A 24214-nucleotide genomic window follows, 5' to 3' on the forward strand; every position below is an offset into this window, starting at 1 on the left:
ACTCTCCTGCAAGGACCCGCAGATCTACGTGCTGTTGCCAGACATCTTTTTAATGGACTGCATGGCTGGAGTGATTTGAGCTTTCACCTTGATAGCCTGTATGGCCACTCAGGGTACTGGCAGGCAATGTGTCAGCCTTGCAATCACAGCAGGCACATCCGCAGCATGCTCTGCAGCTGTTGCATACAGCAGAGCTGCTCAGATCTCCCAGGATTTGCGACAGAAGTAACTTCTTCAGCAGCATCCTGCTAACACCGTTGAAAATGTTGTCTGCTTTGCCTGCAGCTCCTCTTTGGTTCTGCAAGGGTGTCATCTCACAGCCGAGCCGAGGCTGTGGGGTGATGCAGTGGGTACACAAACCTGCTGTCCCACCCTGCATTTAGCTTACTGATGCAGTTCTTGGAGCTGCTGTGCCAAGCATTTTCTTTCCAACCACCCTGGCAGCTGCTTGCCTGTGATGGTTATGGCTGTGTCCTTCCTCTCACATCAGGAAGTGTCCAGCTGTGGGAAGTGCTGTGTTGGCTGCAATCCATGGGGTGCAACATGTGGGTTGCTGCGTCTGCGCCCCACACTTCAGTCTCTGTAGTAAGACCCAGGCACGTAGATGTGGGTCTCCCTCAAAATCAGCCCTGTGGGGCTCTGGGCACCTCTGTGCTGGTTGTCCCAAAGCCTCTTTTGCTGGCACCATTCCTCCTTTTGCCTGGGAAGGCTTTAACATGCAGAGCGTGGTGCTTGGGGCACCCACACCAGAGGCAGAGGAAGACCAGCTGGCACTCCTGTGACTCACTGGGGCTTCAAGGAAGTGGCATGGCTGCCTGGGGAGAGATCAAGCCAGCTTCCCATTGTCTCCTGAAGCAAGCCAGTGATGGGACACTCCCCAGGGAGGCACGGGGTGTGTCTAAATCCCCGCAGGTGGAACAGGAACAGATTTTGTCCCCTTTCTCCTACAGAAGAGCACAAAATGCTTTGGGGTGCAAGGTACCCCAAAGGTACTGCTTTTCTGGGGTGCCTTCAGCCTGGGGGTGGCCTGGCCAGGCCTCAAATGCTGTTGCAGGTTGTTGTCAGCCACCACCATGTCCCCAGGCAGAGGGGGAAGATCCCAGTTTGGCTCCCGCTCTTCCTGCATTCTTTGTCCCCATGGCCCCGGCTTCTTCCTTCCTCCTGGGGTGCCCGTCTCCCCTCACACCCCCACAGGCATGAGCCTGTGCCTCCGCTCCCCTCCACACCCGCCCCGGCCCAGCTGTTACACTGTCCCCTTCTCATTCCGCCGTCGCCAGGGCCACCAAGCGGCAGAGGGGTGCTGGGGCCTGGGGCAGACATGTTGGGGCTGCCCTGCCTGGTGGGTGAGTGACCCCTGCCTGGCCCCTACCCACTCTCGTGGGGTCACCTCAGAGCCTGGGGGCCGGGGCTGGAGGGAGGCCTGAAGCCCCTGCTGCTGCCACCTCCAGCTCCTGCTGCCCATCTCTCACAGGACCACCCCGCTGGGCCCACTGGCCGCACCAGCCCTTGGCTCTGCTTGCCCCGGGGACGGCTTGGAGGCTCTGGGAGGGGAATGGAGCGGGGGGCAGAGCTAGGCCTGCGGATGGTGGTGGAAGCAAGAGAGGAGGGGGCCCAACTGAAGGCAAAAGCGGGAAGGGAGGGGATGGAGGGATGTCCCCATGGAGGGGCACGGGCCCCTGGTGTGGTGGAGGGGGCAGCTCACAGGGGTGAGCAGTGGAGCCCACGCCATTGCAGGTGCCTCTGGAGGCACCAGGCAAGCGACGCTGGGGGCTTTTGTGGGAACAAAAAACACCAAAAACCCCCAAAAGCTAAACAAAACAAAAACCAAAATACCTCCCCCCTAATCCAAACCAAATTCTCAAAAAAACTCTGACATCTTAATTTTTTTTCTTTTAATATTTTCTTCTTTTTCTTTTTTCTCTTTTTTCCCTTCATTTTTTTCTCTTTTTCTCTTTTCTTTTTTCCTTTTTTTTTCCTTCTTTTTCATTCTTTTTCCCCCTTTTGCTCCAGGGCTCCTGGTTCCTCTGGGGCCCTGCCAGTAGGGGTAAAGGAGGGAGACCTCAGGCCAGCTCATCCCAGTGCCCTGCTCAGCACCAGCAGACAGGAGTGGGCCCCCTTGCCAGCCACTCTTTTGTTTCCACTCACTGCTTGCCCCTGCTAAGGAGGGTTAAGCACAGCCTGCTTTCTCCCCCAGGGCTGCTGACCTTGCTGATGTCCTCTGTTGCTCTACCAGTGCCTCCTGCTCCAGGCAGCCCCCTGTCAGACAGCGAGTACCAGCTCTTCTTTGCCAGCCTGCAGCCCCCCTGGAAGGCAGATGTGTCCTGCCAGCTGCGCCAGGCACACGGCTGCCTCAGCCCTGCCATCTTGCAGCTGGACCAGGAGGAGAACCATGGCCATGTCCCCGAAGGTAGGGTCATCACCCCACCTCCAGGGGCAGAGGCAGGCATTGCCCCAGCTGGAGAAGTGCCAGCTCTTTCTCTGCCCTGAAATGCCACAGGATTATGGGAATAGTGGTGGGATGGGTCGTTTTGGAGTCTCTAGCCCAAAGTTCGGCTTGGAGCAGGACACTCCAGCACTAGAGCACCATGGCTTTGTGCAAGGGAGTTTGGTTTTGTGGCCTCTCTGGGCACCCCTTCCAGTGCTGCACCACTTTCCTGGAGAAAAAAGCTTTTCCTAATGGCCAGTCCTAACCTCCCAAGCAGGAATTTGCAGTTTTTTCCCTCTTGTGTTGTCTGGCACCTCCAAGAAGAGTTTGACTTCGTCATCTTGTAGCTTTGCTTCAGGTCCTTGTGGGCTGTTGTTAACTCACCTCCCCAACTCCATTTCACCCAGCTGAACAAGCATAGCTGCCCCAGCCTCTCCTCGTGGGTCACGGGTTGAAAGCCACGGCCACTCCAGTGGCCCTTTGCTCAGCTCTTCAGTTTCTCCACATCCCCGTTGGTAGGATGTCAGGGGAAAAAAAAACTGGCCACCATTTTCTGAGGCTCGCTGAAGCTCATCATGTCTTCCCAATAGTTCATCTTATAACCTAACCAGCTCCTTCCAGCTTAATCTGGGGTTTAATGCAGAAGCTTGACTCATGGGCTCTCTTGTGCCTTTAAAAAAGCTTGAGCTGATAAGCTGCTTTTTTAAGTGTGTAACATTTCAGGAGCCAAGAAACATCCCAGTTCAGAAAGCACCATAGCAACAGCACCCTTTAAATCTTTGCAGTCATACTTTCCCTGCAACCCTGCATAAGAGAATTTAAAAGTGGCATAATTATATCTGTGCAGCTGAAAAACTTGGGACAACTTCTGTTGTATTTTTCTTCAGAAAAAAAAATAGGAGCAATTTTCTCATTAAAAATATGTATTTATATTTAGCTATGAACGTCAATGAACTGAATGATCTGCCAACTGTGCTTGTTTGGACTGCAGCTTGAGGGCAACTATTTCTTGCTGGTTTCTGCAGCTGTGTCAGGGGAACAGGTCCCACTCCACAGCACCAGACCCAGGGGCAGATCCTGGGCTCCTCCCTTGCTTGAGGCACCTTCAAACCACGATGCTGTGGTGCTAGATGCACCCGGGGGCTGTCCCTGGTTCCTGTCCCTGTCCCTGGTTCCTCTCTTGGTGATTCCCAGTGCCCTGGCACTGCTCTTTGGCATATCCAGCCACTCTCCCACTGCTGCTGCCTTCGGAGGCTCAGCTGCCAAGAGCAGGAGCATCTGGGAATGCCAGGAGATGGGACAATTTTGCAGATGCCCTCTTTGCCTTCTTTTCCTCCATCTCTCAGCCCAACAAACCCATCCAGCAGACTTTATTCTCCTCCATGTTCCCTTTCTTCCAGTTTTGCGGCTATTTTGGCATGTGTTGCAGCCAGGCTGAGAGGCTGCGTGGATGCAACAGAGCATGTGCCCTCACATGTTATGTCTCCACTGCCGTCACAGATAAATGGCAGTGCTGTCTATGACCAAATATTCATGAACGTTAATTGCACCTCTTCTGGTGTGGTGCTGAGGAAAGCAGTTACCTTATGTTTTAAACACGGGAAGTCTACACGTAGCCTTTCAACACTCTTTGTTGTGGAAGATGAGAGTCAGAAGGATGTTTCCTGATGAGTGTATGCAAATATCTTGGCTGGTTCCATCTTTTAGTGACGATGCAACTGTAAATTAATTGTGCCCTGCTCTGCACTGGGAGCTCCTGTGGGCGGAGTTGGCCACAAAGCCCAACGGGTTGGCTTCCTGACACCAGCAGAATCTGTAGCTGTTTGCAGCAAATACATGGGCAGGAGGAGCAGAAGAAAGAGTCAGAAGATCATATTGATTAAACTAAGCAGCTAGTGCTGGGAAGGGCTCCCCTTGGCAGGAAGGTCAGAGGATTGAAAGACAGATGAGTATTTCCATAGGGGAGATGAGCTGAGAGAAAAGAGGAGGTGGGGATCAGCGCTAAAGGAGGCAAGCTCCTTGTCAGGTCATGCCATCAGCATTCAACAGGCTGTGGGAAAGCTGAGCCATGGTGAAAATCAAGAGACCAGCAAAGACAGCTCACGAGAAACTTCATCTGTGTCAAGTGTTCCTTCACTTCCCAGACGCTGGAATGAAAATGTACTTTTCTTCTCCTCCCACCCCAAAATGGAAAGTTTCTGTATGATTTGTCTATGGAATGGTTTGTGACAGGACACAGTAAACTATAATACTCCAACCCTGGTCCAGTACGTGCTGCTGGGGATGCAGTCCTGGTGGGGAGAGCCAGGCTAATACTGGGGTTAGCAAATGGTTGGCCTTCCCCCCCACCCAACAGCAGTAATGCTGCTTTGCAAGTAGTGGCTGTGTGGTGGAGTAAAATTGTTGCAGCTCCCAGTCCATTGCAATGGCCAAGTGCACATCCCCCAGGTCCTGAAGGGGTTTCATAGGGCATCACCAAAGGACAGGGTGGAGGTCTGGCGTGTTCCCTACAAGTTGGGCATTCTTCTGGGCTGGGAGCCTGGTGGATAGCTGAAATTCTACTTTTGTTGGTGAATCCCTATGCTCAACACAAGAGGAGAAGTGTGTACAAGCAACTAACAGGAGATCAGTGCAATTCCACTGCTAACCTCCTCCATCTCAGCCAGCACTTGACCCACCTGGTCTGTGCAAAGGGATGGCTGTGCCAGCCGGGCCATGCACCCACAGAGCAGAAGGAGCAGAAGATTACCCCCATACCCAAATCTCCCAGGATTTTTGGCTCTCCTGCATGACCTCGGCTATCCTGCAATCACTGCAGGAAGAGCTGCAGCTTTCAAGCCACTAGTGACGGCAGTGCTGGTCAAGACTATGGTGCACATGTGTACAGGCACAGGCTTTGCCAGCAGCATCTTGACCCTATGGACTTTTCTCCAACCCCTGCATGGCTGGAACCAATGTCAAACTATTTTGCTCTGAAGAGGTGGTTTCCTCTGGTGTTCCCTGGCCTGTTCTGATCATCTTTTTAAGCCATGACATTACTACTTGCCTTTTTTTAAAAAAAAAAAACCTTTCAAGGACTAATAACAGAGTCCTTATCAGATCCTGGAAACAGGAGGTTTGGGTGTCTCTAGAAAGGAAGATAACTGTGTGAATAAGGGCAGAAGGATGAGCTGAAACCCTGGGTGGTTTGGAGGGAAAGTGCATGTGGCACTTGGGATCAGCACCTGTAACAGCACAAGGCTGTGATCTCCACGTGGGGGCAGACAGCTTTGACTTTCCCTTCAATCACAAGCCACTCTGAAAACAGCCATCCAAGAGGTCCCCACCTCTTGTTGTACCCGGGCCAAGGGGGCAGATGCCAAAACCTACAGCCTGCCCCATGCTGCATCTCTTTCTCACCCCTCCCCAGGGCCAGTCTGCTCTGACTTCCCGGAGGCGCCGTGGTTTCAGACTTTCTGCCAGTTCGCCCAGTACCGCTGCTTCAAACGCCAGTTCTACGCCAAGGTGGGGAGCGGGATTCAGCATAGGGAGGGGGGGATTATCTCTTGGAAGATGGAAGGAGTGAGGAGGAAGGGAAGATAACACAGAAGAACTCATGTTTCTCCCTCTCTCCTCCACTCAGCGAATCCCGTGTCTGAGTTTGTCTCCTCCAAAAAACCTTCTCCTCCTGACAGAGCAACCCCACGCTGTGGGCTCCTGGGCAAGGGGCGAAAGCTCCCCTACAGAAGAAGGTATGGCTGCACCAAGCTGTGCTGGGCACCCCTGCTCTCCTGCTGACCTCCCATAGTGACTCTTCCCCCTCAGCAGCTTCCTGGCTGGCCTCAGAAAGATGCCCTCAACAACCCCCATCCCACTCTCTCCCCAGCTCTGGGGCAGGCTTCTCTCTTGCCTGCTGATGCCCTGCTGCGTGCCAACGTGGATGCTCTCCTGAAGTACTCCTATGCACTGTCAAGTCAGAAACCGTTGCCAAGAAATCTCCCTCCAGCCACGCCAGGGGTGCCAAGACCCCCACAGGCCAGGGGGCTGCCTGTGCTCCCACCGACCCTGCCGGCCCCGGCTGTCCCTGCCCCCTCGTCTCCCAGGCTGGGACCTCCTGCTTGGGCAGAGCAAGACTGGGAGCAACGCCTGCAGATGAGCATCTGGCAGCTGATCCATTTGGCCCTCTCCTTGGAGATGTCCCTGGGCACCAAGGGCTCTTCTCCGGACCCCAGCACCAAGTCAGACTCAGGGATCACGTCAGGCAGTGCTGAGAAGAGAGTGCAGGAAATGGCCCCCCATGGCAGGTGAGGGGAAGACCTGTCTCCCTACCTGGCGGGGCACCACATGCCACCCATGCAGGGCTGTCCTCACATGCACTGACTGGTAGACCCATGGCATTCATGCCCCTGCTCTGAGCAGCCAGTGAGCACAGGCAGGCTTTCTGGAGCAAGCCATCCCATACAGAGCAGGAATGTACCTGGGGACTCCCTCAGACACACCCCCGCTCCAGCACAGAGTGAGCAGGAAGAGGGTGACCCAGCACTGCTAGTGCCTGGCAATGTTACTGTCCCTGTCTTCTGCACAAAGTGCATTTAGGCTGGGCCTTAGCTGCAGGCAGGGCTTTATCCCATGCACGTGTGTCTCCACACTGTGGCCATCTGCAGTGTGCAATCACCTCTGCACTCATCCTCCTCCCAATTCACGTCTCCCGTGAGTCTGGATGACTTGCAGAAATAGCTTTCTTGTGAACCTGGGTCCTTGGGATGCTGGAGTAAATGTGTGCCCCACTGTGCTCCTTGCTTCTCTGCATGGAATGTGAAGCCGATGTTTCTTAAAACAGTCTGACCTGAGGAGCACTCCGAGGAGTGTTCCATCCTCACCCAGGTAGAGCAAAAGCAGCCCCAGGCTAGGAAACAGAGCGGGGAGCACAGAGCCTTGCTCCTGGCTGTGCAAGACCACTACTTCTCCTTGAGCGTGTGCACCTCTCTGCACTCTGGATCTATGCATTGCTCTTCCTAGGGGGTTTCTGGTTCCGCATTCTGGCTTTGAAAGCGGCTGCACGCCAGTTCAACACAGGGTCCTGCAACAGTCCAGCTTACTGCAATCCTTTTATGCGCCCTTCTTAGTTCTTCTGGCCTAGGGATGCTTTAGGAGCTTCTTGAGCATCCTGAGCTCTTCTCAGCTGACCTGCCAGGATCCATTCACCTCTGTGCTCAGGCAGCTGGGGCTGGTGAGCCCAAACAGAAAAGACCTGCAAAAGGATCATGTGTTTTCACTCAAATTTACTTTTTGATCCTTTAGTACTTTGTAGCTAAGGACCACTTGCTTTGACTGAGATGCAAAGATTATTTTGCTTGCCAAGAGAAAAAAAAGATGCTGCCTAGATGTGATTTTCATGGAGAAGTCATTTTGGTTTTGCTCTATTGCTGGCTAGTGATGTTTCTGTAAGCACACGTTTTGTGCATGATTGCGTATCTGTGGTTTCTATTAAAAACACTGCATACTACTACAGTTGAGCAAGAGATCCCACTTCTGCATGTACAAATGAATTGCATCATGTTGTTAAAGCTGTAAATGTTCTCTTGCAAGGCTGTAACTTATGTCGTCTCATCCTCCTTCCTAGTATTGTAGGAGGCTTTTACTGCCTGGCAAATTTTTCCTGGTGTTATGTACTCTAAGGCAAAACTATGTTTCATTGAGGATATGTTCGTTTTCCCTGCCTCCAAAGTTGAGCCTTGCTCTGATTTAGTTATATTGGGATTAGTGAGGGACTGCTGTGATTGCAGATGACACTCACTATTCTGCTGCAGAGTTTCTCAAAGACTGTGTGTCAAAGACTAATGCTGACTGTGTGTCTGTAACCTGGCAGCCAAGCCCCATCAATCATGCTAAGTAAAGCTTAAACTCAAGTGAGGATAAAAAGGCAAGATAGACCACGTCTGTCAGCTTTGCTGCTTGCCACATCCCGCCTCCTCTCGAAGAGACTTCAAAGCATGACCTAAAAAAGGGGCAAAATGCTTTGAGACATTTCCATTCCAGCAAGAGGAGGAGTGCTGGGGGAGACTGGTCGGTGTGCACGAGTGCCATTCAGCGTCTGTTTTAACGCAGGGTGCGCACGGCTGTGACGGGCACCGAACCTAGGGCTGCGTGATGCTGAAAGGGGTGTAGTGGTTGTCTGCGTCCCTAGAGTCTTATGTCCAGTGGGACATCCATCTCTTCTGGCTCATCCCTGCTTGTGGCAGCTGCTCTGGTAGCTCTGCCAGCTTTCGTAGTACCTGATGGAGCTAGCTGTGACCTTTAAAGAGAGACAGGGCAAAGGCAGTAATATAGCAAGGTGAAGAATTTGCAGCACACTTTTGTGGTGTTTCTGCTAGCAGTGAATCATTATGGGCGGGGAAATGTCTCTTACTGCACTTATTTTCAATTTTTAGTCCTCATTGTGCTTTCTGCCCCACAATTAAAGAACTATTTCCCATTATTTCCTCTCCTAAAAGTTACCTATATACCATGATTCAGTCTTGCAATAAGCTAAAAAGAGCTCTGTAGCTCTTGCACTATAAAGCCCACACAACTCTCATTTTCTGCTGCAATTTTCAATGTCCCTTTAAAACATCCACATGCTCCAGCTCTCTGTGCACCATTCAGCAATGGGTTTCAGCAGCTGGGTATGCAGAAGGAGGTCAACCTCCCTTCCCTTCCCTGCTCTTCTGTTTGCACACAAGAATTGCATTTGCCCTTTTTCCCAGGGCTTCCTGCTGTTGTGTTGTTTGTCTGCTATGACCCCGACACCCTTTTCAGCATCACGGCTGTCCTGGATACAGATCTCATCCTGTTGGTATTCATGTGTGGACCCTTGTGGTTCACATGAGGCCAGCTTCCCCAGCAAGGCTGAGCCGAGCCCTCCTGGTGACTGCACCCTGCTCCTTCTGCTTTACCTGTCCAAACAGTCCTTGTGGTGTTTACATACTTCATCCCCAGCAGCTTTAATTTTAAGACCAGACCCTTAGTTAAATACCATCCCCAGAAAAAACACTCTATTAGAGTTATCATCATCCATTTGCAATCACTTTTTTCACCCTGGGTCTGGTGGTGCAGGATGGGACCCATTCCCCTGACATTTCTCAGCTGCTTTCAGGAACTAGCTGTCATTTGGGTATTATGTAGAGATATCTTTTGGACATTCAGTGAGGCCGGGGCCCAATTCAGTGTCTCTATATTGCTGCTGTGCGCAACTAGCTGTGAAAGGGCAGTCATGACAAGGCAGGTTGTCTTCTCACCACTAGGCTAGGAGGTATTCAAATGCTCCCAGGCTTTTGGGACTCTGTCAGGAGGGAAGAGGTAAAAGGCTGCAATATTGTGCAGGTCAGCAGGAGAGGTGTATTTACAAAATAAAGTTTTTCCCACCATGTGTGCCGCCTGAGCCCTTCGACAGGTATTATATTCCCGTTCTCCCAAGAGCTCCTGCGTCAGGTTACCTGCTGGGTTTGTTCTGTCAAGTACCTAGCCAGCCTGCCTTGGTATGCAGGTATGCAGGTATCTTGGTATGCAGGCCAATATCTCCTTTTCTTTGTGAAGCTGTTAAGAATGGCTTTTTCCTTAGAGGTTTTAGTTTCCTGCAGCAACCCTCCTAAATCAGAAGTTACAAAGTGCCAGAAAGCTGCTGTTTGCTCCTCATCTTCTTTTCTGCTTGCCTCAGGTATTCACTCCACCTCACAGAGCCAGCCAATATCATGGAGGTTCAGCCGCTGAAAGTTAATGGCCCAAATCCTTGTCATTATGTTGAGGGAGAGGTGGATGTTAACCAGCACTCTTCAGAGATACCGCTGAAGTAGGCGCTTATGTGTGTCGCTCCATGTCTTGAGATGCTAAAGCAAGATAGGCTTTTACCTGAAGTTTTCTCCTTTTGCCTTTAAGCAATTACTGATCTTGGCCCACAGATTCTTCTTAATTATGTTTTTTCACATTGCCTTTGAAATGTTGCCTCCCAGTACCTGTTAGGCTTTTTCCAGGGCAGTAGTTAGAATATTAACGTGCAGATGTGCAAAGCTGTGGAGGGATTTGCATTAGGAAACCACTTTAGACAGACCTATCACTTTCCCTGATACACGGTGAAACTTCTGTACATCCACAAACAGCTCAGCAGTGTGTCAATGACTGTAGGGGACCAGCAACAGAGCTGTTATACTCTGCTGGGTCCATACCATTTGCCTGTAATGACTCTGTGATGGGACACAAAGCCCCAGCACTGCCATAAGGCACCAGGAGTGGGGGTGTGGCCAGATGCACCAACAAGCAGTGGCCAGGGTGCTGGGCATCGCTGGGAGAGGAACCAGGGACAGCCCCGGATGCATCTAGTGCCGCGGCATTGTGGATTGCAGGTGCCTACAAGTGATGGAGGAGCCCAGGACCTGTCCCTGGTGATGTGGGGTGGGACCCGTTCCCCTGACACTTCTCAGCTGCTTTCAGGAACTAGCTGTCACTTGGGAATGATGTAGATGTATCTCACTCACCCAGAGGTCACAAACCAACTCATAAATTTGCAACCATGAGGCCAGAAAGCCTCGCAGCAGAGATGGAGAACAGAGATAGAGGAGGAACCGTATGTGACAGAGAGAGCAAGAGAATTTCCTGGTAACCTCAGGCTGATGGCACAACTCAGTTACCTGGGTGGGTGAGCAGATGTTATGGACACAGTTCATATGCATTTGCATACACGGCCAACAGCAAAGTGTCGGTAGGTGGTACCTACGGATGCGAGGCTTTCTGATGTGCGTGAGCTGACCATATTGAACATGGGCTATAGATCTAAAGTTTGCCGTGCAGCAGAGGCTCCTACCCACGTCTGACTTTGCGTCTGTTCTGAACAAGTAGGTCATCAACACTCAGCAGATGTTTTATTGCTGCTTATGAGCTACTTATGGAAGCACTCTTTTTAGAAAAGTTCCCTTTTACTGCCTCTTTTGCCTGTAATCCTCTATTTGCATCTTGTTCGGGCTGCACTTGTTGGACCAGTATATGTGTTGGAGAAAACAAAGGCTGTTAAACCCATTTATTAGCAGTTGCTTTCTAAGCATCAGGTTGTTATTTATTTGCTATTTTTAAAAAAGTTCAGCAAGCTGGACACTTTTCTTCTTTTTTCTACCTCGGTGATGAAAACACCAGAGCTATTCATATCATTTTTAATGACTGTTAATGAGCCTCTCACTTTACTGGCTTGATCATACTGGTGTGGTGAAGAAGCAATCAAATCACAATGTGCCAGTGGAATAACAAGAATGTAGTGGAACAACAGCCAATAATAACATAATTGTGGATAATTTTTCTCAGATAAGTTTGGAGAATAATATCAGGGTCATTAATTGAAATTTGTGAGTCCCATCAAGATGACCCAGCCGGTTTACCAAACCTTGAAGGCAAAGATCCAACTGCACCTAAGCAGTCAAACATCTGAGTGGTGGCAGAGACTCCCTTCAGCTGTCACAGATGTATCAGTAAAGCAGACTGAAAACTTGTTTTCCTGGGTTACAACTGCTTAAGAGAGAAATTTAAAATTTCCTGTTCTTCTTGTGTTGTGGTTTAGCCCCAGCTGGCAACTAAGCACCACGCGGCTGCTCGCTCACTTCCCCCTCCCCCAGTGGAACAGGGGAGAGAATTGGGAAAAAACTCATGAGTTGAGATAAAAACAGTTTAATAGGACAGCAAGAGAGAAGGAAACAACAATGATAACAACAATGATAACAACAACAATACCGACAAAGGAATGTACAAGAACAAGTGATGCCCAATACAGCAATTGCTCACCACCCAGTGATTGATAGCCCATCCCCGAGCAGCAATTGCCACCCTCCGTCTAACTACAGTTTACGTACTGGGCATGACGTTATATGGTAGGGAATATCTCTTTGGCCAGTCTGGGTCAGCTGTCCTGGCTGTGTCCCCTCCCAACTTCCTATGCACCCCCAGCCTTCTTGCTAGCAGGTCAGCACAAAAAGCTGGACTGTCCTTGACTACTTAGCAACAACCCAAAACATCAGCACGTTATCAACAGTTTCTCATCCCAAATCCAAAACACAGCCTCACACTAGCTTCTGTGAAGAAAACCAACTCTATCCTGGCTGAAACCAGGACATCTTGGTATCCTAAACAGTCTGAATGATTACAGAGGAAACAAAAGACCAAAAATGAAAAGGATCCTGTGGAGCCATGTGGTGGAGGAGTGGACACAAAGGATCTTACAGGTTCTGGAAGTGGTCTCTGCAGGATAGGTGGGCTTTGTTTCTCTTTTTTACTGGCACATTTTAATTCTTTCCAGCTTTGCTTGAAAGAGTTGGTATCTGTCACTGCTGTCCTCAGTTTACATTCTTTTGTCCTCTCTGAACTTGGATCTTCCCTCCACAATCCTCTGACTAGGTTGGTCACAGTGTGGTGCATCACAGTAAAAGGCGCACAGGCTTGCAATACGTAGATTTCCAGGTTTTTCAGTGGATGTGGCTGATGTGCTGTGGGTCGGCACCACAGTAATTAGTTCACATGTCTGTATCCACAGAATACCATTTGCAGCCTCTCCACAGCTCAGGACAAAGATGTTGAAGGAACATCTTTGCTTGCCTCAATACAGGTTAGAGCTGTATCTGCTGCACTGTGATAAAAGAAGTTTGACTGTAATGTCTTTAAAAACAAAATCTAGCACTCATATTTTCTGTGACTAAGATTTTCCAAGTTCTCTTGTAGTATCTAAGTGAGAGAGATGCCTTCAGAGATCCTGACATGCTCATTTTCTGCTGGCTAATGTGAACTGTTTGGGCACAGGATCACTCATTTCTGACCTCCTGCAAGTGCAGAGCACGTCCTGCAAGCTCCTTCATCCACAGAGTATGGCAGGGCCTCGGGATCTGTTAGGGAGGTGGACAAAACTTCTTATTAGTAGCCTTAGTGCTCACCCACTCAGCACAGGACGTGGAGCCATGCCTTGGTGAGCCGTGAAGGAAAAACAGTATCATGTGGCTGAGCTACAGACCCTTATCCTAAGAGAAGTCTGCGATATCTTTTTGAACTCTCCAAGATGTGGAGAAACCACCCCATCAGCTGCTCCCATGCTAAATACCCTTCGTGTCAGGAACATGCAGCTAATTTCAGGTTTGAATGGATCTCACCCCAAATGTCAATCACCAAAAGTCATTACTCTTCCTTCTGCTGAAGAGAGACTTCCAGCTGATCCCAAGCTTGGTAAAAGTACAGACTGACTGAGTTGCCACTCACTAGTGCCTTTGCTCAGCTAAGTAAAGGTTCTTCTGTTTCTTGCTCCAGGTGAAAGTTTTCCAGGCCTTAGGAAATGTCATCTTCATGACCTTCCTCCAGGTTCTCTGCCTCTTTTTTTTTTTTTTTTAAGGCTAATCTGAAAGTCTCCAAGAAGTTTCAGCTATTCTTAGGAAAACTTCTCCATACAGATTAGCCCATTCATGAATTTTAAGAGCATTTTAACATAAGCAATTGCAGCTCTTATCTTTTCTTACTTTCTGCCATATCAAAGTTTGCTTATTTATCATTGATTTTGTTTCCAGACACAGAAGACAAGTATTTAATGAGCATTTTTACCTCTTCTTCATCATTGCTGGTAATTCACACCATCCCCATCTAATAACAGTTCTGTACCACATTGCCTATTTCTACTGTTCCTAAGAGATGCAAAATATTATTAATGTCCTTATCCCACTGCCCTTAAATTTTCTGCATTTAACTTCCCATGTCAGTTTGGATGAACAGTTAATTCATTGTTATTGATTTTTTCCCCTTTCCATCGAATACATTGGCTCAAGCAGGAGGGAGGCTTAATAAGTTATATACTGGAGACCCAAATGGGGCTGCCCCATGGTCAACACTCAGCAGACCTCTAACAAACGTCTCCTTGCTGTGCACTCGAATGGACAAAACTAGGCAGCAGCTGCTGAGGGCTCCTCGGAAAGTTTCTCAAGCCGTGCTCCTCATCCAGTCCCCCTCATGTGCTCCCGAATGCACCACCACTACCACCACCACCCCCCATAGCCTCCATGTTACACCGGTATGTACAGACTTCATAGACACCCCTGTTCCTCCGTGCAGTTTGGACAAGAGTCCCAGGTTTCTCTGAGAAGGGTTTTCTGCTATCCTTTGAGGTTGTTTTCCCCCCCTTTCAAGTTTTAACTAAAGGTTAAGTGTCAGTTTGTGACAAGAGGCAAGACTTGACTTTTTCCATCCCTTTGTCAGCCTTTTAGCCCTGAAGAAGGATGAAGCAGTGACGATCCTGTGCTATGCAATGCTGGAGGGAAACTGTCTCTCATCAGTGGTCACCCAGGCCTGGAAGGAGATGGAGGAAAGAGTCCTTGGGTTTGGAGATTCGGTAAAGATGCTGATGTCCATCTTTGATCCCCACAGTGTGCTGGGCTCCCTGCTGTGCTGACCACAATGCTCCGGTGGCCAGAGCTCATCAGCACTGTCCTTTCAGGTGCCACCTCCCAGGAGAAGCTGACCTGGGTGACCAGGGACGCAAGCTCCAAACCAGGGATATGGGAGCCTCTCAGTCTCCTTTTTTCCCCCCTGACCCCACCACTGCATCCATGCTAGGTGTGTGACAGCCTTGGGCGGCATCACATGGACCTGTGCCCTGACTGCGCCTTCTGCTCGCTGAAGAGGGAGCAGTGTCAGAACATCAAAAATCTGAACCGTGTTCACTGCGAGACAGGCAGCTTCACCACCTACATCAACCCTCAGATCTCAGCCCAGCACCAGGCTGCAGGCAACAAGGTATTGAGCGTGCTGGCCTCTGAGGAGGAGCCTGGACTGGGTATTGGTGAAGCAGGGGGAGAAGCAGAGCTCTCTTTATCCCACCCGTTTGCAGACCAGCTCCCCAGAGGCCTCGGAGTACTATGGCATGGAGGTTTCCAGAAGGCTGAGGGTGGAGTATTGGTGCAGCCGGATCGCCACTCATGGCTGCGAGAACCCTCGTGTGACCCTTTGGCTGAAGGCAGAGTACACCGCCTTCCAAGATGGAGATGCCCCAAACCAGGTGGGTGCCCAGTGGGTGCTGCCATCCGTCCTTCTCCTTTTCTCTCTTTGGCCTTCATTCCCATCTCCCCAGATCTGCGACTCAGGTGGAGTTCAGCACCCCAGCTACTGCGCGTTCAAGAGCTACCAGTGTCTCCAGCAGAGCCTCTACAACCAGAGGGTGAGAAGCAGCCTGCGCTGCCCTTTAGACAGCCTTCTCCTCCACGGCTGGTCCCTGCACAGCCAGTCTCGAGTCCCTGCAGGACTTACTGGCCCACTGCTTTTTCCTCCAGTAGGACAGAAGTGGGTGTGTTTGGGGGGTGACAAATAGTGACCCAAGCACAGCTGGCATGTAATTGAGGTGGTAGGATTTGCACAGACTCTGTAAGAGATGGCAGCAGAGACAGCCACTAATGTTGAGACAGAGGAGCTGTGGGGATCTTCCCACCCATTGGGGCATCCCTGTGTATCCCCCTGCAGGGAAGGGTCTCCCACATCTACTAGGTGCTTCCTAGGTGGTAACAAAAACCAAAAACACCAGAGAAGGACAGAGGGAAACAAACAGTTCAGCTATCATCCTCTCCCTCCCGCTTCCCAGCTGATGCTCCCTTCTTCCCTCTGGTGCCCCCATCATCCCAGCCTCCAGATTCCATCCATCATGGGGGTCCTCTTTCCTTGGCCAGAAGGATGGGCAGTGCTATCAGTCCTATAAACTCAGGCTCTCCTTGCAGGTGTCTCGCCGTGGCTGCCGCAGAAACAAGACGTACCGGGTGCTGAGTGAGAAGGAGGGAGAGGAGGAGGTGCGGCTGTGGCACCAGAGGTTCCTCAGCCTCACCAAGGGGTGATGCACAGTAGCGGGGGGCATGCATGGGAAGCACAGTGCTCTGGAGCAGGCTCTCTGGGGCTGAGGTGGGGCACAGACCCTGGATAGACTTGGATAGCTCTTACCAGACCCCTTGCTGACCAGCCAGCTCATCATGGCCAGATCTCGCCCTCTGAGCACCTGCTCTGCACCATGAGGGGAGCCTCACTCAACAGCATTTCACTCTAGCACCTGTTAGAACTCCTGAAAACATTTTCTCCAGCCAAAGGAGCAGCTGAGTGTCGGAGAAGGCATCAGCTCTGGGAACCTGGATTTAAAGCCACTGGCCCAAGTATCCGTGTCTGAAATCCCCAGCCATCTCTTGCCTCCCTCCCCTGCAGGCCTATACCAGTCAGTAGTTCTCCCAAGATGTGTCTTTGTATAAAGAGCCCATTCACCTCACAAACCTAATCTCCCTTCTCTCTGCTGCCTCCACTCTATTATACCTCTCAGTGACTCCCCTTATGGCTGAGGTGTGTCCCCACTCCCACCTGGTGTCTCTTGCTGTCTGCAGCCCATGTGTCCTCTGAGCACAAGGACTCCAGCGTGGCCTCGTCCCCTCCCAGCCCACGGGAGGGAGCAGAGTCTGGTACTCTCCAGGTCCCAAATGCAGCGTGTGAGGAAGGAGCTGATGTACACACTTTGCTTTCCACTGCAGCTGGTTTATTTCTAAAGTTTAAGGGTTTATTGGTCCTGTGTCCTCCAACTCTCCATCTGGAAAAATCATTCAAACCACAAAAATCCCAATGAGGCTGGTGAGAGGGTGCTGTGTGGGAAGCCCACAGGAGCTGATGGCACCCCTGGAGCCATGGCTGCTCACCGGCAGGGCAGCAAAACCCCAAGTATCCTTCACTCCCTCTCAGCCTGTGCATCTCCCCCACACCTTCTCCTTCTTCCCTGTGTCTCTTCCTGGGCTCTCCTTTCCCTGGCTGCCTTGCAGTCCCCCAACAGCCTCCCACAACCCCAGCATGCTCCCCCTCAGCGGCAGCTGTGCACTTCCACCAGGTGCCGGCACTGCTTGCACTTGACGGAGCAGCACCAGCGAAACTTGCAGCTGCACCGCTCCACGACCTCCGCCTGGGCCGTGTGGAAGCCCCTGCCACAGCACAGGAGCTCACAGCCATCCATGGCCGGGGATGTCCGGTTGCACTGGCGGCCGGAGGTGCCGAAGACCCCACGCCGGGGGTCCCGGTCGCAGAAATCTGGGCTGGCCAACAAGTAGACCAGGTCGTGAGCTGTGTAGGGCTTGAAGCGAGAGCTCTTGGGCACCAGGAGCTTGCGGGAACCGACACGCTTGGAGTGAACTTCTGTCGCCCCCTCAAACTTTTCCTTGAGGATGTTGCCAACCTTGCGGAAGGGAGGCATGACCTTCCAGCATGTACGCACCTCGCAGGAGCCCGACACACCATGGCACTTGCACTCCACCTTCATGTGTGCCAGGAGAGCCTAGGGAGTGAGGGGCAGCTGCCAGCCAGACCTGGGACACCCTGCCCTTCACCTCCCATGCCTGCAGGTACTGCAGCAGCCACCATTCCCCTCCACACCTCCCACAGGACTGGAGGGCAGTATCAGAGGAAGGGAAGGGAAGGGAAGGGAAGGGAAGGGAAGGGAAGGGAAGGGAAGGGAAGGGAAGGGAAGGGAAGGGAAGGGAAGGGAAGGGAAGGGAAGGGAAGGGAAGGGAAGGGAAGGGAAGGGAAGGGAAGGGAAGGGAAGGGAAGGGAAGGGAAGGGAAGGGAAGGGGAGCAAAAAATTCTTCTAAGCCAGGCCAGTATGAGAGAGAAGGGGACCTACTATGTGGGAAACAGTCTGGCTTGGGTCTGTAAGACAAATTCCTGAGGCACAGGAAGAGATGGGGACCTGCTCTGACCCATGTGGCTGTGGGGAGGGGAACAGATCTGCCCAGAGCCAGAGATGGTCAAGGAACGAGATCTAACAGTGGTCCCTGCAGAGGATGGTGTCTTTGCTCAAGAGGCACTGGAGGGGCTGGGAAACCCTTCAGAGCAGAATGGAGAAACTAATTTCCTTTGCAGGAAAGGCCAATGAAGGTAAATCACAGCTGGGCTCTGTGAGGAAAAGGAGATTCTGCACAGAGGCGGGTAGGGGAGGCCAGGACCCCCCTCTGTGCAAGTGAGGAGCCAGCTCAGTGTGAGCGGCACAGTGCTGGGCTGAGGAAAGGCAGCAGGACGCAGACCTGCTCTGGGAGCTGTGGCTGCCCCAAACTGCTCATCAGGGTAAGGGAGCTGGACTGAGCTCAACCTAGGTAGGGAGAAGCCCCTGAAGCCAGGCTTGCTTCCCAGCCCTTGTTCCTGCCCTTACCTTCCGCCCAGCCTCATTGTTGTGCAGGTTCATGAGTGCCCGACTGGAGGAGACGCTGCGGCTCCTCTCAGGGTTGTCTACGAAGGCTTGAGAGAAGGCAATCCCATAGGACAGGTTATCAGAGCAGCCTGACCATTGGAAACCTGAGGAAAAGAGGGAAAGCAGCCATGAGATAAAGAAGGAGAAGCCCCCAAAGGGCTGAGGGCTGTGGAGAAGAGAGGTGTCTCCTCCCCTGGTGAGGGTGTCCCCCATGGATCTTCTCTGTCACCCCCTCCCTGCCACCAGCCTCCTCTTTCACCTTCAGGGCTGACTCCTCGGATCTTGCGGTCACAGCCACATTTCTCCAGCTCCCCACGGCTGCAGGCACGAGTCACAGCAAAGGCAACGCCGGCAGCGGAGATGGCATGGATGAAAGCAGACTCACGTGTGCCTGCAGCAGGGTGAGAAATGATGGAGGGGGAAGGCACTGATGGGACACAGCAAGGGGAAAGAGGCTGTGACTGCATGCAGAAAGGATGTATTTAGACGGAGACTGCTCAGGAGAAATCACTGTCAGTTCCTGAGGCCTGGAGCCAGCAAGGGCTCTGCAGGCTGCTTCTGGCTCCAGGCCCTCGCCTTTGGCACCCTCAGTTCCTGGGTCAGGTGTCCCGTTGTAGGAGAGAAGTCAGCAGCCCCCAATGGAAGTGAAAGGGGAGCCATGGTGGGGGAAGCCGGAGGCTGAGCAGAGAGGTTTGTCAGGGAGGACCCTGATGCCTTGTCTCTAAGGAGCCAGAGAGACCCTGCTCATAGCTCCCTGTATGGCTCCTCCAATCCAAACACATGCAAAATCTGTTCGGTGCTGTTTTGGGGCCATAGGCAGATCCTTTTTTCTTGGTCTGCAACAAAAAGGGACTGCAGCCTCAGAGCAAAAGATTTGAGCCAAAGGGCTGGGCTGGTGGCGGGCTGGTGGAGAAGATCTACCAGTCTGCAGAGCTGGTACCCAGCATGGTCCAGAAGACCTAAAACCCAAGCCTGGCCAAATGAGGAAGTTTAGCATTTGTATTAGTATTTGTAACAGCACATAAATTTGTTTCAGTTTGCCTCTGTTTTGACAGCTATGTTAGTATGTGGAGGAAGGCACTGGCCACTCTGGGGCTGGTCCCAGTCTGACACTCACACACTAGCCCAGGAAAGGCTGATCTGTCAAGGGGACCCCATGGGCATACTGAAGGCACCCCATGCCAACTCTGCCTGCGCCATCTCCCCGTCACTGACCTTGGATGGTGACCTTTCCAAAGACCTGCAGCCCCTGCAGGGTGGAGCAGTTCCACCGGCGAGAGTGAAACTGGTGCTGGCACTCCTCGACAGCCAGCTCCGCGCCTCGCTTCACCGCATCCATGGCTTCCACCTGCCGTCGGCAAACGCGGACCTGCTCTTCTACCAGCCCTGTCAGACCCTCGCAGCCACTGGGGTCCTGGAGGACTGCCCGCAGAGAAGGCTGCTTGGCCAGATACCTGTGGGACAGGGGAGACATTTAGTCACAGATAGGCTAGAGCCAGGGACATGTCTTGCAGGGGACTAGCCCTCTATAGCCTTATTTTAGAGCAGAAATGGGGCAGGGAAGGGGATGTGCCACCTCTTCTCTGTGTGGGATTGGACACTCCTGCTCCCCTTCCTGGTTTGTGCCTCTTCAGCTTCACCAACCCTCTCCCTTCATGCTCCCAGAGGTGCCCCTTCTAATGTGCTGCCTTTGGGTTGCCCAGGTTCCTTTTTCCACCCTTTTCTCACAGATCTGCCTGTTTTCTTGGGAGATAGCACCTCCCCAGGTGACTTTCCAATCCAGACTGTACAAGTGCAAAGCATACTTACAGCCAGGTCACAGCAAGGACTTGCTGCATGGAGATCAGCACCACGTACAGCCACACCATCTCCATGTGTCCCCAGCAAAACTCCACCTTCAGCCACGGTGCAGCAGCCGCCTGAATCCCCTCCTGTGATCTCCCACTGCCTCTGCCCGACAGTCACTCTCACAGCAGCTCCGGCCCAGCACTGCAAAGCACAGGTAGACCCTGCCCTGGGCAATGACTACGGGCTGTCCTGGTGTGCCTGCCAGCATCAGAGACCCAGTGACCCACCAAAACCTTCAAGGCTGGCCCTGCAAGGGCATCCACGCTGGTGCTGTTCCCTACTTACGGCTCAGGCAGCATCATGGGAGAGCTCTCAACTAGGGCTCTGGGGCAGGCAGCCATCGGAGGGAGCTCACATGGCATCAGTGTCAGATCCCCCAGTCTCTGCCATCCTGTCAGCAGACGATCTGGTTGTCTTCCTCCACAGTCAAGTCACTTCATCAGCAGGAAGCAGCCTGAGACCCAGTCAGCAATAGACAGAGCCTTCCACGCAAGAAAAACCTGGCAGCACCAAGCAGCTGTCACTAGACTCACCAGCTCATCATCACTTTGCCACCAAGCCCTTTGGGGAGCCAAAGAGTTTCCTTGTGGTGACAGCTCAATGGAGCAGAGAGGGGAAGAACTGCCTCCATCCTTGAGGACCCTCCCTCATCTGCATCCTCCAGGGTGGAGATTCTTCTTTTCTACCCTGCAGCCCACATAGCTACGGCAAACAGACACAGCCCAGCTGCTCCCTGGCTCTCTTAACTCTTTCCCTGGCAGGTCTTCCTTCACCCCCCTCATTTTCTTCCCCATGGCAAGAGGGGACAGTCTTTGCCCTTATCCTAAGCGGGCATAATGGGTTGGCTGCCCCTCTTCCCACTGGGTAGCTCTTTCCTAAGAGACCCTGGGAGTCCAGGAAAGTGTGAGTTGTGTGACTGGGGAGCTGAAACGTCCTGAGAGAAAAGCCTGCCACTCTCCCAGCAGGCCTGGGACGTGCCAGCTGTCCCCACTGCCCTGGAAGGTGAAACTCCTCACACAGCCCGGAGGTTTCTGTTTTTCCTGTCTGAATCATTCAGAAAGTGAAACATGGCTGCTCTGGCCCTGACGTGGTTCTTCCACCATGGCCCTGCATGTGGGTTAACCCCTTTGCTGTGCTCTTCCACCTTTCCCTGCACAAAGAGGTCTGAGGAGCACTGGGGTTAACCAGTCATCCTTTCAAACCTAAGCAGCCCCTCTGTTGTAGCACGCTTTCCACTTCTCTCCTTGCCTTTTCAGCTGCCTAAGTCCCTTGTTCTGTCGGGTCCTTGCTCCTGCTTTCTGGAGTCAGCACTCCAGGATGGAAGGCATGTTGGGATCTGCAGCATCAGGGTGTAGCCTCCAACACACACCCCAGTAATCTGGTCTTACCTGCTGTCGACTCAGACAGCGGTGAGGAAATGCCGGGGGTTGCGCTCTTCCCAACAAGCTGAGCCTCCAAGAGACAGCAAGGGGCAGAGGTGTGAGTCCACCTGGGCGGGGGGAGACAGAATTTGTGGGCTGATGCACCAAGACCTAATGAGGTGAGTGAACCTGGCTGGGGTGAGGGAAGCTGTGGGGTAGCGCAGGCTCGCGAGCTAGGCTAAGTGCCACTGTGTCCTCCTCTTCTGACACACTCGGTAAAGCCAGGACTGCCAGGCTCAGCCAGGTGTGTGCACATGTGTGCGCACATGTGTGCAGGGGGTGAGCGCCGCAGGGGAGGGGGAAGTTCCCACAGAGGGTGTCAGAGACTCTTTTTGCAAAGGGAGAAGGAATGCCCCCACCATTATATCTGCAAGCCTTTATCAGTACCAGAGCCTTGACAGGAACTGCAGAGACACAAAAAGCTGTGAGAACAAAAATCCCAGCAACTAGGAAGTGAGAAAGGGGGTCCGGTTAAAAAAGAGAGGCACTAAAAACGAGCAGGGTGAGATCAGTGGTTCGGGTGCTATTGTACCCTCCAAGGATTTATGAGCAGCAGGAACATATATCCCTTGGCGTGTCACTCCCTGAATGAGGAGGCAGTGATGGCATAACAAGAGAGGCAAGGAGTGAGAAAGTCAAACACCAGCAGCAACAGCCATCAGGCAGAGGAGCTGGGCAAAGGCTGCAGAGAAAGAAGGAGCCCACAGGCATGGCACCTTCTTCTCAAGGCAGCTGCTCCTGAGGAAGGATGGTGGGTCAGAAGCATCCCCATGACCCGTGTCTTCTTCCAGATGTGCTGGGACAGGCAAAGCAGAAACAGGGCTTGAAGCAACAGAGTGCCAGGTGGGCTCTGCAGAAGGGCAGAGCCCTTCCCAGCCACACTGGGCAGTGCCAGGTCGCAGATGTCCTGCTAAATCAGCCCTTGCACTTTCTTAGCATCATGCCTCCTGCAGACTTTAACGGCAGGGACTGACATCTGTGGCAAATATGCCTTTGACGGCCACCTCTTCAGAGCTCAGTTCTTTTTGGGTCCCTGCCACGTGCCAGTGGTGTGCAGCTGGGTCTTCGGGCAGGGGCTTTGCCCCAAAGCACCCTAGCACGTGGGATTGACAGGACTCTCAGACTTTGCGCCAGGTAGTGATTAAATTGACTTTGCTCTCACTTCCCATATTTCACTTCTACCTCCTATTTGGCAATATTTTGGGGAAGGGGATGTTTTAATTTTCCCCTGTCAGTCCTGAAGGTGGCTGGGTTAGCATGAGAGCAAAGACGAGCAAGTATTTGGCACTATTGATCCAGGGCAGGTCTCCTCAGTTGCAAGGACACCTGGGTGTTTCTTCTTTCATGATTACGTTTGCTTTCATAGGATACGTTTTAGCTTATCAGCTTTAAATAGCAAAGTTCATGCTTTGTGGCCAGCCAGAACTGCATCAGGAAGTGAGAAAGGAGGGGAGATGAACTGCAGCATGACAGAAGTAGAACCAGTCATGGCACGGTAGGGGACGGCTGTGATTTGGAGGAGCAAGTAGCCAAAGAGCCTGCCTGGTTCTGTTTTGATTCAAGCTGCTTGCAGTTTTGGTGCCTGGATTAAGACCCCTGCAGTGACAGCGATCACTAGCCCGCAGGCCTGCATGCACCCTTGGCTCTTCACCAGCAAAGAGGTAAGCGAGATGGAAACACCGGGAGAGCTGGATGGTCTGGGTGCTCTGGGCACTGGTCCCCGTGAGCTGCTGCGGACGTGCTGCCAGACCTGACCACAGGGCACTGGGGATCCCTCTACGCCTCTTCAGTTGCCTAGTGAACCCAGAGGTGCAAGGCAAATCTCCATATTTATTCAAATGCAGGTTTCTTTTGGGATCCTGTAATACTAAAAGCACGGGTAGCCTGCAGAGCTTACTTGCCAAGGTACCCACAGTGGGAGTCCTCTTCCATGAGGCTCTCAGGAGATGAAGGGTGTGACACCTCTAGGCAGCAGGCAGTAGCACTGTGATCAGACCTCGTGAGTTAAATACAGAGGTCTCAGCTTTGATGTCATGTATCTCTCCTTAAAAACAAGCCATCCTAAGTCTTTAATGTCTTCACAGTTCTAATCATCACAATAATCTAATTTCTTGGTTAGAAAAAAGATGAAAAATGGTGCTTAAATATCACCTACAGCAGGTAAAAAGCATCCACATTTATGAAAAAATATGCCTTTAGCTTCTAAAGCGAAGTTGGGTGGTTTTTTTGAGGCTTTGTAAGCTCTTTGTTTTTTCCTCTTTCTTTCAGATTTACTAAGCAAGCTCGAGCAGTTTGTGTTTTCAG

The 24214-nt window shown here is 52.0% G+C and overlaps 2 protein-coding genes across 2 annotated transcripts; one reads left to right on the forward strand and one right to left on the reverse strand.

The window, feature by feature from the left end:
• Window positions 1–1911: 1911 nt before the first annotated feature.
• ACRBP (acrosin binding protein) lies at window positions 1912–16269 on the forward strand (the record flags this gene model as incomplete). Its single annotated transcript, XM_082003757.1, has 8 exons — window positions 1912–2407; window positions 5835–5929; window positions 6233–6708; window positions 14648–14780; window positions 15005–15184; window positions 15279–15446; window positions 15519–15605; window positions 16156–16269. Coding segments are annotated over 8 exons (1749 nt in total), but the record flags the coding sequence as incomplete, so codon positions are not given.
• Window positions 16270–17039: 770 nt separating this feature from the next.
• Window positions 17040–20515, reverse strand: LOC309405562 (protein Wnt-4a-like; the record flags this gene model as incomplete). The annotated part of the gene is made up of 5 exons (XM_082000359.1): window positions 17040–17732; window positions 18603–18745; window positions 18901–19032; window positions 19857–20095; window positions 20451–20515. 5 exons carry the CDS (start codon window positions 20513–20515, stop codon window positions 17265–17267), a joined length of 1047 nt encoding a protein of 348 aa, XP_081856485.1. The 3' UTR covers window positions 17040–17264.
• Between the last annotated feature and the right edge of the window lie 3699 nt (window positions 20516–24214).

The sequence above is a fragment of the Phaethon aethereus genome (assembly GCF_964289735.1).
Source record: "Phaethon aethereus genome assembly, chromosome: 1".
Lineage (NCBI taxonomy): Eukaryota > Metazoa > Chordata > Aves > Phaethontiformes > Phaethontidae > Phaethon > Phaethon aethereus.